Below are 13,848 nucleotides of genomic sequence, written 5' to 3' on the forward strand. Positions count from 1 at the left end.
ATTATCAGAGAAATGCAAATCCACAACTTCAACAAATTGTGAGGGGGCTCCTCTGCCACCTATGAAATTCTGACCTAGAAGCAGGCCTACGAATGGTTTAGCACCAGATTCCCCACGAACGTAAGATGCATAACGAGCAAGGGGGCAGCTACCTTTCCAGCTGTGCCCCATATCCCAGGATAAAGGGGTCTCCACACCAGACCCTGGTCCCAATGCCACCTCACACCAGTCAGATGGCCATCATTCAAAAGTCCACGAACCATAAATGCTGGAGAGGGTGTGGAGAAAAGGAAACCTTTCTACACTGTTGGTGGGAATGCAGTTTGGTGCAGCCATTATGGAAAACAATATGGAGATTCCTCAAAAGACTAAAAGTAGACTTACCTTATGATTCAGGAATCCCACTCCTGGGCATATATCCAGAGGGAACCTTAATTCCAAAAGATACATGCACCCCAATGTTCATAGCAGCACGATATACAATAGCCAAGACATGGAAACAACCTAAATGTCCACTGACAGATGACTGGATAAAGAAGTTGTGGTATATTTATACAAAGGAATACTACTCAGCCATAAATAAAATAATGCCATTTGCAGTAACATGGATGGACCTGGAGATTGTCATTCTAGGTGAGGTGAGAAAGAGAGGAAAAAAAAAAAAAAAACACCATATGCTATCACTTATATGTGTAATCTAAATTAAAAAAAAAAAGACAAACTTATTTACAAAACAGAAACAGACTAACATAGAAAACAAACTTATGGTTATGGGGGGAGGAATAAATGTAGTTTGAGATTTGCAGATACTAATATACATCAAGTAGATAAAACAAACTTATACCATATACACAGGGAACTATATTCAATATCTTGTAATAACTTATGGTGAAAAAGAATATGAAAACAAATATATGTATGTTCCTATATGACTGAAGTATTGTGCTGTACACCAGAAACTAACACAACATTGTAAACTGACTATACTTCAATAAAAACATATTAAAAAAGCAAAACAAAAACTGAGAATGATCTTCCCAGCCTCACAAAGAATCTTAAGTTTAAAAAACATTTTTTAGACCAATGATGAGAAGGGAAGAACCAGAAATAACTTTAATACAGGTTTCTTGGGGGATCTGTAATTGATGTGCATTTAATTAAAAAAAAAAAAGAAACTGCATGAGGTCACCACAGATTCATGTAACAATCAACTGCAGAAAAACACAGGAAAGTTAAATTTCTATGCAATCTCAGCAGAGGCACCCTTTCCTTGATCATAAGAGAACCAAATATTTTTAGAAGCTATTAAGTTTACAGAAGTACAAAACACCAAGACACTTTAAGCAAAGTTTTTATTTTGAAGGAAAAAGTACATTTTCTCATTTTTTGTTCTTGGCATAAATTTTAATTCTTTCCAGTGGAACCAAAACCTCCTGAGCCCCTTTCAGTGTCATCTAACACCTGAAAAGACACAAAGGGGAGTAAGCCATGCAGTTAACTTCAGATCCTCTCCCAGTTCTCTCCAGCTCCTAATTTGTAGGACTTTTATCTGTGCTATACCATTTTTTTTCAAAAAGGAGATTACAGAAAGAAAACAAAATGTTTTTAAAAGTTCCATAAATTAAAGTATTAAATAATTTTCAAAAAAGCTAAGGGAACAGAATTTCACAGCATATTTAAATGGTTTATTATCCAAAGCAATGCTATATAACAGCTATGGAAAACATTTCAAGGAGTTCTAAACTAAGATTTTAATATTGCTTAAAATAGGACTAGTCACATATTCCACTACAGATGGTCTGACTATGATTTTTCAATGTTATGATAGTGTGAAAGGGATATGCATTCAGTAAAAACTGTGCTTTGACTTTTGACATTTTCCTGGGCTAGTGATATGCGGCATGACACCCTTGCGATGCTGGGTGAAGTCTGTGAGCTGCAGCTGCCAGTCAGCCACGCCATCACGAGGGTAAACCACTGATGCACTTACAACCAGTCTGTGCTCGTACAGCCATTCTGCTGTTCACTTGCAGTACAGTGTTCAATAAGTTACATAAGATAGTCAGCACTTCATTATAAAACAGACTTTGTGTTAGATGATTCTGTCCAACTCTAGGCTAATGTGTTCTGAGCACATTTAAAGTAGAACAGGCCAAGCTATGATGTTCAGAAGGTTAGGTATATTAATATTTTCAACTTATGATATTTTCAATTTACGATGGATTTATTGGGACATAATCTCATTGTTAAGTTGAGGTAGAGCTGTATTTAGTTACAAATAGCATATTAAATTCTCAAAATTTTATTTTTCTTTCACTCAAGATGTTACATCATTTATTCCCTACTCAGCTTTTATGATACTTACTTGAACTTCCTCTATTTCTGGGTAAAAAATCCGTTCACAAATGAGCTGTGCAATTCGATCACCCTTTTTGACTTCAAAGGAAAAAAAAAACAAACAATTTATTCCTCATATTTTATTGATGCATTCTCTAAATCCTGTCTTGTACCATACAATGAGAATCATAGGTGTTAGTATGTGTTATTTAGACATACATTACCTGGAAATCTCACTGCATTTATGTGACCATATGTATTTAACATACCTTCAAACTTTTCTTTGCCAAAATTAAATAGTACAACACCAACATTTCCTCTATAATCTTCATCTATGACACCAGCTGGAGGAAATAAAAATAATATTAACTTGGTTTATGGTACCAAAACACTAAGGGTGTATGATTACTTCAAAATCATCCTTATGCAGCTCTGAGACTTTTATCCTTACAATATGTGAATCTTGCTCTGATACTGCACAAAGCCTCAAATCTAAGAGATATTACTAAAATGCAAATAAAGAGAATTTAGAAAATGGTCCTAATATTCCAACCTGCCATCCTTACAAATGGTGACCATTTCTTACTCTAAACTGAGAGTGGGCACTTAGCGTCTCAGACGAGTCATCCTAAATTGCTCTCTCCAAACCTACTGTCTGTCTGCTGCACACCTGCCAAAACGGCTAGGAGAAAATTATGATTTGGGTTTTAAAGGCTTTTCCTGGTAGCAGCTTCCTGCTAATATCCAGATTGAAATATGATTGAGTCATAAATAAAAATGTCAAAAAGCCTGAAGATCTGCAGAGGAATAAGTCAATGCTGACATTGTTAAGCAGCAGTCTAGCAAATATCAGAACATTCCATTTTTATAATAAAAATGGAGCTGAACTGTTTAGTTCCCATTCTTCCTCTCCTTTTAATCTGAGCCACCATCCTTTCTTAGAGCATGCTCTCTCAGAAGACATTAGCACATAGCGTAATAATGAGTCCACTTTGAGAATTAGTCGCTGTTTGAGATCGCAAACACAAGGGCAGCAAATCTTTGCAGGAGAGAAACTGGAGCCAGAGCCCAGCCTTGGCCCAGAGAAGTACATTTACCAGACTTGTTAAGTGTCTATCTTTGGGCCAGGAATCTAAAACATTTCCATAAACACAAGCACAGATAATATAGGTGCACCAGGCCTTCTCATTTCCTTTTTCTAATATTGAGACATAATTCACAATTTAATAGTTTTTAGCATATTCAGAGTTGGGCAAACATGACCACAATCAATTTTAGAACATTTTCATTACCCCAAAAAGAACCCCCCCCACCCATTAGCAGTCACTCCCCTATCCTCTCCAACCCCTCATGCCAACACAGGTTAATTCCTTCTCGGTTTATAAAATCCTGGATAGGATTCATGTGAGTCTAATCAAATGTAGCTCCATGTCATATCTTACACCTTATTAACACCCTGCCTCTTAAAAAAAAAAAAAAAAAAACCTCTTATTAAAGAATTGAAAAAGAAAAAAAAAAGAATCAGGAATACAGCTGAATAGGTACTAATGCAGGTTGGTCAGACTCATGATTATTTTAAGATCAACTGAAAGAATTTTTTTTTCTTTCTCAGAACAAAGGTAAGCATTCTCTTTCAATTTTCTCATATAGGAAAAAAAAAAAAAAGCAAAAATTTTTAAAAGTTCCACCATGGGGAAAAATACTCAGAAAAACCAACACTTTAGAATTTTCCAGTGGATTACAGTCAAAGGTTAAATGAACCCCTGAGCTTTATGAATGAATTACTGGGGATAAGTGAAACTGAACTTAAGCACTTCTTAAAAGGTTCCTGCCGTAACACTTTTAAGAGTTTGAATTAAAGATAAACACATTTTTAACAGTGAGAAGGGTGAGTATAAAATTGGGGGAAGTGGTTCATATCATGTCTAGACTGAAGGAAACAGTCTATTCTTTCTTGGTTCTACAGCAATAAAACTTTGACCAATTCAAAGAATACTGAAGCCTGGCATCTTTCCCCACTGCCAGTTGACCGTTAAATTAGTCCTTAGCATGTATTGAAAGAATGGATATAAAGATGGGACCAGCTGTTTTCTATATTATCTATATGTAGAAAGTTTCAGCTGCAGGGACAACTCAGAGCAGAGCTAAGGAAGAAACCACTCGGTAGTAGGTGATTCCATGCTGGGACAAATGACCACAGGAGGCCTTGGCATTGTCACGCGGGAGTGTTGAAGTACAGCCTGGCCCTCACTTACAAGGACAGTGTGGACTGATTGCCTTCTGAACTCTTCTTCCTATTTCACTAGAAAATGTTTGGATTACCCAAATAGTATAAACACATATGAAGTAAAAGCCAATAATGTTCCCTGACCCTTCCTCAGGTCACCAATGTTACAGTAACGTAGTTTACCTATTTCTTTTCTACCTAAAGTATCATAGATAGCCTTTGAGAGTAATATATCTAAATCTTTGTCATTCTTTTAGATCCAAGATATGGAAATATAACACCATTATTTCTATGTAACTATCCTCTTACAAAGCATCAGACATTCAAGTTGTTTTCACATTTTCACTATAATAAACAAAGCAGCCCTTTACATACGTCCTAATGTATGAGTGCTTTTGACTCTCATCAAATAGTTTCAAAAAAGCACTTTCCTGGGCCAAAGGGTGTGTATCTTTTAAATTTTAACGAATATTGCTAAATAATGTTGCAAAAAGGTGCAGTAATTCACACTTCTGTCAGCAATAGTTAAGAATGCCCACATCCAAAGTCCTTGACAGATAGACGCAATCTTTTTAAATCTGGCCAACATAATGAGTAAAAAATGGTATCTCATGGTTTTATTTGCTTTTCCCTCATGACTACCGAGGCTGGACTTCTTTCCTCTGTATGTTCATTGCACATTTGCATGTCCTCTTCTGTATTTTGCTTATGTTCTTTTTTCTTATCTGTTTGGGGATTTAATTCTTTTTCATGTGACTTGCAAGTATTTCCTTGTTTACTTGATGGTATCTTCTACAATACAAATAACACTCCCTTTCTGCAAAGTCCTTTGCTATGTATCTGTATAGTAGTCCTGTCACACTCATATGGTTGGGTGTCTTGAATTCTGCAAAGCCAAGTGATCTACCTGGATTTTATGCTTTTATGCTGGCACACAGAAATGTGAAAAATTCTTAACTGAAAGAAATGAAGTCGTCTGAAGTCAATTAAAATGTATGGCAGAAAAAAAAAGGACCCTTAATACTTTTTTTAAAGTATGAATGCCAACAGTATAAAAAAAAAATCCAATAGTTCCAAGTTCATTTGTTACTACTCAAAGGCAAACTGACTTTCAAGAAAAACCCAAGACATTCCTTTTCTACATCAGGGACATAAACATCAGGGGTACTTCTCTTCATGAGAAAGCAGAAAGTATTTTGAAGTTATCACTGGAAAAATCATGCATTGGAACTGGCAGAGTGATTAACTGACTTCAGGCAAAAGTTTTACTGTGTCAAGACTTTGGCATGTCATTTGTTGGAAACCTTCTTTAGTGAAAAGTATCCACACCTACCAGATGTGAATTCTGAACGGAATCCTGCATACTCAACTTTTCCCTTTGACCCTTATTTACAGCCTGGGAATTCTAACAACATCCCTCTTCTGAAATAAAAACTATGGCCAACTATGATAAACCTTGTGCCTAAGAGACATTTTTAAGATACTCTGCATCCAAGAACACACCACAATGTGATTGTATAAATAATACCACACCAACCACCAGGCAAACTAACTTTCCATTTCTTTTACATGAATTTTTTTTTCAGAGGGTTGTTTTAAACAGAGCAAAAGTAACAAAGTTAGGGGAAAAAATTTCCATGTAAGAAAAAAAAAAAATCTGAGAAGTCCCTAGGGGACTGGAAGTACATGCCAAGCAGTGTTAGATGCTTTAGATACAATGTGATTCAATCCCCCCACCCTTCAGAGGCAGGCACAATAATTTTCATTTTACAGATGAGGAAACTGAGGCTCAGAAAAGCTGAGTAATACCTAGCTAGTTAGTGACCAAGCTGGGACCCAAATCCAGTTGTTCCTTTCACAAGTCTTTGAAATTTATTTAAAAATATATAGTCTTTTGGATCCTTTAGTAATAGTCCTATATGACCATGCTTGGCCTTGTAAAAGTATTTTTGGAAGACAAGCACAACTGAGCCCAGGCAATCCTCAACCCCAGAGGGCTGTCCATCCCTGCCATGTCACACTCAGCATCTCTTTAGTCCCTAAGAACTACTTTTGGGCTCCCGTCTTGCCCCACAGCACCACCTAGTGACACCAAGGGGAGACGGTGCAGGGACAGGCCTCAGCTGGTGCTGAACCCCTGAATCGTAAGTAGGTTAACTGTGAGCTAACTCAGGACAGTGCTCTCCTGGTGGGGGGAATGAGGCAGGGTGATCCACAGCATTTACCTGCAGTGGAAGAACAAGAGGATAGGAATCACATGGGTGGAGATTCCAGTTTTTAACGTGTCAACTTAGGCTCATCTCTGAGCCAGTTTTGTCAGTAGCTTTGTAGAAATGGCAGGAGGTGGAGAATCTAGCATACCCACTTATCAGAGGGCCAAGATTTCCCGTTAGTGAAGCACTCACTACGATTACTTAAATAATGATATAAAAGCTTTACCTTCCCTTATAATAGCAAACTGTCTTCTATAAATAGAGTCACTTTTGGACTAAATGCTGATTATTCCCAAACCAAGGCAAAAATTCTATCAATCAGATAGTGCCTAGTAAGCTTATTAATAAAATAACATGCATTTCAATTTCACATAATGGTCATTAAAAATTAGACATAATCAAATAGCATTTGACACTCTATCACAAGTGTCTATTACTTCAGAGATAGAAATTTCTAAAAGGCAAGACAAAAGTCATTTCCTTTTCTTGAGGATAAAGATAAAATTTGTCATTTGATTATTACCTCTTAAGCAAAAACAAAGTAAATACTTGCAAATATTTACAGAATAAAAATGAAAATGTATTACCTCCCACATCTATGAAGTGTTTTGCAGCCAAGCCTGAACGTGGAGCTGCAAAACAAAGGAGCAATTAGCTATTTTAGGAGGGAAGGGCAATATCGGATATAATCAACACAATCTAAGCACATCACTCTCATCTCCTATATATCTGTATCTTAATCTTAGCAGACCGTTCTGAATTAAAGAATCTATTTATCACACTGTATTACCAAAGCAAGAAAAACCAGTTTAAAAAATTTGACGAAGCTTAATTCAAAACCAACTTAAACCACTTATTATGACATCAAGGCAACTGCAGATCTGTGGTGGTGGAGCCATGGACTGCTGCAGTGAACTCAAAGGTGAACAAGAGAGGGCAGTCGTAGAAAAACTCTGCGCAGAAGTCTGGGCACAGATGGAGGGCGGGAGCTGACAGTGACGCCGGGCTGAGGGAGAGGACTTTTGTTTTAAGATGGGAGATCTGAGTAGCAATGTGGATGGGAAGAAGGCGGAGAGACAGGCATGGACCCAACCAAAGAGTAGCAGAGCTGAGCCTGAACTTGAGACTCCTGCTTATGACTCAGAGGCCAAGACAGGTCTCTGAAACAAATGAACCAGAGTAAGATAAAAAGGCCTAACGGTTAAGCAAAATGCCAAAAACTAAACCTTAACAACTCAATTCCACTATGCTTTTTATTCTTTAAAACAAAAAATTAAAAGCTAAGTTTATACCTTATTCTTGCTGACTTGAACATCAGGCCTATCATTAAATTATCTTAGCTTCTAGTCTTTTATTCCAGAATAACTTAAGTCAGGCACTTTGTAAACAAAAGCTATTCCTTCCCTGTTAGTTCACCCCCATCTCCTAATTTCCCCCTCCAAAATACAATGAGGATGTAGTCAATGCTGCCAAAAACAGATGGAGAGAGCGCCTCTCAGTTTTCTTGTAAAGGCTGGAGTATTAGCAGTTCCCAGACTCATGGTTAACAAGATTTCCCTTAGGGATCACAGTTCCATTTGTTCCTTTATGTTTACTCTGAAGTTAGTCAGCAAGTAATTATTGCTCTTGAAAAGAAGTTTTAAACTCTCTCTGCAGTGACAACTGACATGCTGCAGAGAAGGCAGCCCTGTTGGCTTGCACTGCATTTCGTCCTCTCTCCACCCCCGGCAAGTTCTAGTGCACTGAACAAGCACCCCTTACCCGACACAGCCGTGGGAGGACACCCAAAGCAGGGGAGGCTGAGGGGCCTGAAACACTCTGCGACCAACAGGAGTCAGAAACTTTACTCTCCTGATATCAAATGCCATGAGCCCTTACCCTAAGCCTGCCTCTTTTTTCTTGTATAACAAATATTAACCATTCTCATCACTGTCTTCACAAAGAAATCTGACTTCATATGCAATCTGACCCTTCATGGGGGAGTTGGTGGTGAGACAGCTAAAAATCATCTATATTTTCAGCTCTTCTCACAGTGAGCAGTCGTGAGAACAACCTCCTGGGCCAACGTGAAGCTCCTAAAATCTTAAGTAAGGAATCAGAGAGGAAAAAAAAAAAAAAAGCAGCGATGGAGGCAAAAGCTGATCCGTGAAGTTTTCAAATAGCTGCAGCTGCCACCACAGGTGGCACATCTTTACTTTAGGACACAGGCCGAGCAGTATCCCTTCCCTCACTTATACCCCAAACAAAACTAAGATGAAAGAACTTATCACGAAAGAAGAGCTTGACTCAGGTACCTGTGTCTTAAATCACTTACCTACTCTCCCGTAGCACCCAGAAGGAAGAGCTATCTGAATGTCGGTTTTCACAAGGGCCTTCTCCATGGGTGGTACTGTGTAATCGTAGGCACTAGGAAAATATTGAAAGAGAACAACTGGTATTTAGACATAGTAATTCTCTGTGCATTTTTTGGTGAAGGAGGTCACAACATGTAAATGTTTTCTCCCCTGAACAAAATTTTATTGGCACTATTTTTATTTAGTGGGGGGGGGATGAGAGGCAGATTAAAAGGAATATGCTCCATAATAAAGAACCAAGAAAGAAGGATAGATAAGAGCTAACATTTATTAAGCTCTATGTGCCAGGCACCGTTCTAATTACTTTGTGTAACTCATTTTATTCTCACAACAATCCTCTAAGTGACTAGGGAAAACATGCAGAAGTAAGGGAGAAAATGGATGGACAACATAAGCAGAGGGAGGGACAGCTGTGTTGCATCTGTTCTGATTCTTGGTAGTTTACCAAACTTACTAAGCAATGGCCATAAACTTCACTGGCTGGGGGAGAGCGCGGACCACTGTGAATCCCTGGAGATGGACGCTACCGAGCAACTGATTCTCTAAGGTCCACCCAGCAAGTGCTTCCATTACGGTAGCCCCCTCCTTGATAGAAATTTAAAATTTTACAATAAGCAGAACTGGAAGTTACTCTGGAGCCCTTAGTAAAGACAAGTAAAGCAGTGCTATTTCTACTTTTGTCATCGGAATTTCCCGTCTTGAAATAGTTACAACTCTAATTTATTTGAAGAGACCAGTTATTTCCATGTCTATTTCAGTGTACAGAAAATCACCTGTTTATTAGGAGGATGCTTATAAAGTATCTTAAAGTCTCTCCGAAGACTTACAACGGTGCCCAGATACGGTGTAGTCAGTCTTCATGAGTCTACTTTTATTCATGAAAACTAAGGGGCTGAACTGTAACCCTTTCAGCTGCAAGTCTATACCTTACTTTTTTTCTTTCTTTCCTCCCACTATCATCACATACTCCCTCCTCCTGTACTTATGACTTAGACCAGTGGTTCTCACATTAGAATCACCTGGGACGCTTGAAAATAAATCCTTAGGCTTGGGATTTAGTCATGTAATAAACACCTGCTCCCCCCAGTATCACTTTTCACCTACCTTAATGATTCTAAGAACTGGGGACAGTAGTCAAGGGCGGGGAGGGGAAGCACTGAATTCAGGGTCAAAAATCCTATTATATTCAAGCCCTTGGGCAATCAGTTCATCTCTTCACAAACTCCCACATCTGTAAACAGTAACACTTAGCTACTTCAGGATTGCTGTGAATATTAAATAAAGTTGCACATGGGGCAGTTTTTTAGTACAGGTAAAGTGCTGTACAAAAGAGAATGTGGTTGTATTACCAACATTCCTGTTTTTCATATTCAGACCCTTTTGGAAATTTCCAGTCCTTGGAGTGAATTAAATATGGACACACAGAGAAATTTTACTAACCCTTTAAGGTAAAAGCAGTATTCGTTAATCTTTCTTAGGTATCTTATTACCTAAGAACCTAGTCTCCCACCATGGCCTTTCTTTCTATGATTACGGCATCACTCTCAGGCCACTCCTTGAAGATCAAGGTGGGCCTTATTTATCTCTACCTTCCACTTAGAGAAGGTACAATAAATGTTGCAGAATAAATAACACCTGGGCGGACATTTATTTACCATTCCACACTCTGCCAAAATCCGTACTGAATTTACGATAAAGAGGAAAATTTTAATGTTCAACATTTAAAAAAAAAAAGACGGAAACCCTACATAAAGCAAAATAGCGTCTGTTTCTGTACTTTTAAGGGACTGTTTCAAGTTGTGTCAGAAGGGCGGAATGTAAGCTAACCTGAGAGCTCTACCCCTCGGGAACTGGGACTTCTCTGCGAGGGGTAGGGATGGCGGGACAGAAGGCGGCCTTCTCAGCCTCTGCGCCCGGGCAGGCCTTCCTCGGGGCGCGGGCAGTCAGGGCCCCCACTCACCTGTACAGGTCATAGCCCGCGGCGCGCCCGGACCCCTTGGTCGGGGCGGTGGCGTGCTCCGAGAGCCGGGCAAAGCGGAGCCGTATGCCGCCCTCCTCCGCGGCAGGCCGGGGCCGCTTGCTGGGGGAGACGACTCGTGTCTCTTGAGAGCAGGGCATGGCAGCACCGAAAGTGAGCGCAACAAGGAGGAGGCGGAACAAGAGAGGCACGAAAATCCTGAACTTCCCGCCAACAACTGCCTGCCCCGCCCCCTCCCCTGGACGAGCCCACACTTCTGGCTGAGAGGGGAGGAGGGACTCAAATTTGGGGCTGGAAATCCTTCTCGGAAAAAAGCTTTGGGAATTGAAAGTACTGAGCCTTTTAAAGCTTTCCAAACTCAATGCATGGGCCTAACGTCAGGGGCAGCTTCGACGGCGTCGCCCCCACCCCACAATAAAAAGCCCCCTCTCACCCCCATGAGAGGACTCGAATGGACTCGCTCCCGCACCGCTAGGGCACCGCGCCCTCCCATTTTCCCGCCCCCAAGCGGAGGGGCTTCCCTGGGTCCCGGCAGTTCGCCCGCCCCGCTGTGGCCCTGGGGCGTGGGTAGCGGGCTGGGCTCCCAGCCCCCCCCCCTTGGAAAGCATGTCCTTCCGGCCGGGGCCCCGACATTACTGGCGCCGCGGCATCCTTGGCTCAGATTGCGAGCGCTGGACGGCGGCCGCAGCCCCGCGAGCTGCGTGGCTCCCCGCGGGGCGGGCACCAGGGGCTGGCCCGGCCGGGAGAGCCCTGCGGCCTCCGCCCGCGGCCTTGCGCTGCGCGCGCCGTTAAACAACACGCGGAGCAGAGATGGAAGGAAATGGTAGCCAAGCTTTGGACGAGGGCAGAAGGGAGTCATTTGCCCCAGGTTTGGGCGCAGGTTGGCTCAGCTCCTGCAGGCGCGCCCCGGGTCCGCACACGAAAGACGCGGCCCCAGTCAAATGACCTCGGAAGCAGTAACCACCGCCGTCTGACGAGGGGCGCAAGGAGGCGGCGCATCGACCGCCCTCGGCCTGGCGCAGGCCCGGGCCCTCCCCAAACGCGGCGCGCTCGGCATCCTGAATCTCGCTGAATTCCGGCTGTGTCCGGCTCCCTCTGTCTATCTTTCATCTGGCCCTGATTTCCGAGGTCCGGGCCCCGCGTTTCGCTGATTTACCTGGGGCGGCGCCTCCCGCGGCCATGACTCGCCGGGTTCTAGCCTCAGGGGCCCCAAAAGCAGTGGAACTGCATCACCATGCCCGCGACACTCTCTGTGCTCAGTGCTGCGCCCTAGGCGGTGGGCCAGGCAGCGTGTTCGATTTCCTTCCAACGCAGACAGTGCAAGACGGAGTGTTGTTTATTCTTAAAGGGCAGAGGACAGGTTCTTCAGGCTAATCGCAGGGACATCTCAGTTCAAATCTTAGCACTCTTTCGGATGACCCCACAGGAGCATAGTGGACGACTCCTATGGCTGTGATACCGGAATTCGAACAAAAATGCTGAGCCACACTGGTATAACTTAAAATGGGGATGAGTAAATAACTTTTCAGGTAATTGTGAGTTGATTTTTCTAGAGTAAAAATATCTCCACCTATCTCTGGAACTGACGTTAAAATCTCAACACTAACTTGTAATACATTTTGTCAAAATAAATACAAATTATAGGGCAGCTTTAGAAAAATGAGGAATGAAAATATGAGGGTATTGTTGGGGAAGTTTTTAGACTTCCTTGATGGGCCTTTTCTTAGAGGCCCTACCTTTTCAGTTTCCTGTACTAGCTTCCCCAATTAAATGTTGGAATTCCTCTAGGTGAGGTTATGAGTTATGCTCTCTACACTCTTATCCCATGGCTTTAAATATCTATGCTCTGGGGGCTTCCCAAAGTTACACCTGGAGTAGCATGATCTGGGCCCTCTTCTTCAACGTGTTCTAGAGCCATCATCTGGCTCACCCCTGGTGCTCCTGGCCGCAGTGGCTTTCTAACGGTCTCTAGACTCACCAGGTGACTTTCCTGCCTGGGAGCCTGTATACATCCTTCCTTGTTTATGCTCCATGTGTTTTAAGTTTCAACTCATCTCAGAAAGACCTTCTCTAACAAACTGAATTTAATGAAGTAACTGCCCTGTCTTTCCCTCACCACTGTTTTCTATCACAGCACTCAGGTTTTTTTTTTTCTCTTTGTGCCACTTGTTACTACAATCTGTATTTCTTTTATGTATTTATTTTCTTTTTCATTGCCTATTTGTTCTAGTAGACATGAGCTCCGAGAAATCAGGGACCAAATGTGTCTTCATTCACCATTGTATTCATGGGGCCTAGCTTAGTGCCTGACCCTTGCTGGTGCTTGATAACTATTTGTTATATGAATGAATGACATGCTAAGAAAGCTCGCTGCCTAGTCCATTAGGACCCGGCATATGATCATTTCTCAAACCCTTCTGAATTTTCTTTCCACTTCTTTAATTTTTAATCATAGATTTTTTTCCCCTATAATGCTTTTTCAAGGGCTGTGGTGAAACACATCAATCCCTTTCCGGCCCCTCCACAAATACCCTCCCCCAAAACTCCTCAGGGGCAATACTTCCAACTTTTTTTTTTTTTTTTTTGCTCATTCTATTGCAATTTACCTCCCTGTTTGTAAATTGTATGTTGCTATTTATTTTTTAAATGGCATAGAAATTATCTTCTGAATTAGAGTAGTCAAGGATTGAGTCTCAACCACCCTCCCCACTCGATTCTGCCAATAGTTTTGTAACAATT

At 41.4% G+C, this 13,848-nt stretch overlaps 1 protein-coding gene across 2 annotated transcripts; it reads right to left on the minus strand.

Annotated features, from left to right (window-relative positions):
- Window positions 1-1,334: 1,334 nt before the first annotated feature.
- Window positions 1,335-12,412, minus strand: DUT (deoxyuridine triphosphatase). Of its 2 annotated transcripts, none has more exons than XM_006191790.3 (7): window positions 12,266-12,412; window positions 11,092-11,233; window positions 9,092-9,183; window positions 7,365-7,409; window positions 2,607-2,681; window positions 2,366-2,436; window positions 1,335-1,461 (listed from the first exon to the last, which is right to left on the minus strand). In XM_006191790.3, the coding sequence occupies exons 1-7, from the start codon at window positions 12,288-12,290 to the stop codon at window positions 1,405-1,407; spliced, it is 507 nt and encodes a 168-aa protein (XP_006191852.2). In that variant the 5' UTR covers window positions 12,291-12,412; the 3' UTR covers window positions 1,335-1,404. The 2 variants fall into 2 exon arrangements, with proteins under 2 accessions (XP_006191852.2, XP_032337136.1); XM_032481245.1 differs by lacking the exon at window positions 12,266-12,412 and adding an exon at window positions 11,746-12,233.
- Window positions 12,413-13,848: the final 1,436 nt, after the last annotated feature.

Source organism: Camelus ferus, chromosome 6 (genome assembly GCF_009834535.1).
Source record: "Camelus ferus isolate YT-003-E chromosome 6, BCGSAC_Cfer_1.0, whole genome shotgun sequence".
Classification (NCBI taxonomy): domain Eukaryota; kingdom Metazoa; phylum Chordata; class Mammalia; order Artiodactyla; family Camelidae; genus Camelus; species Camelus ferus.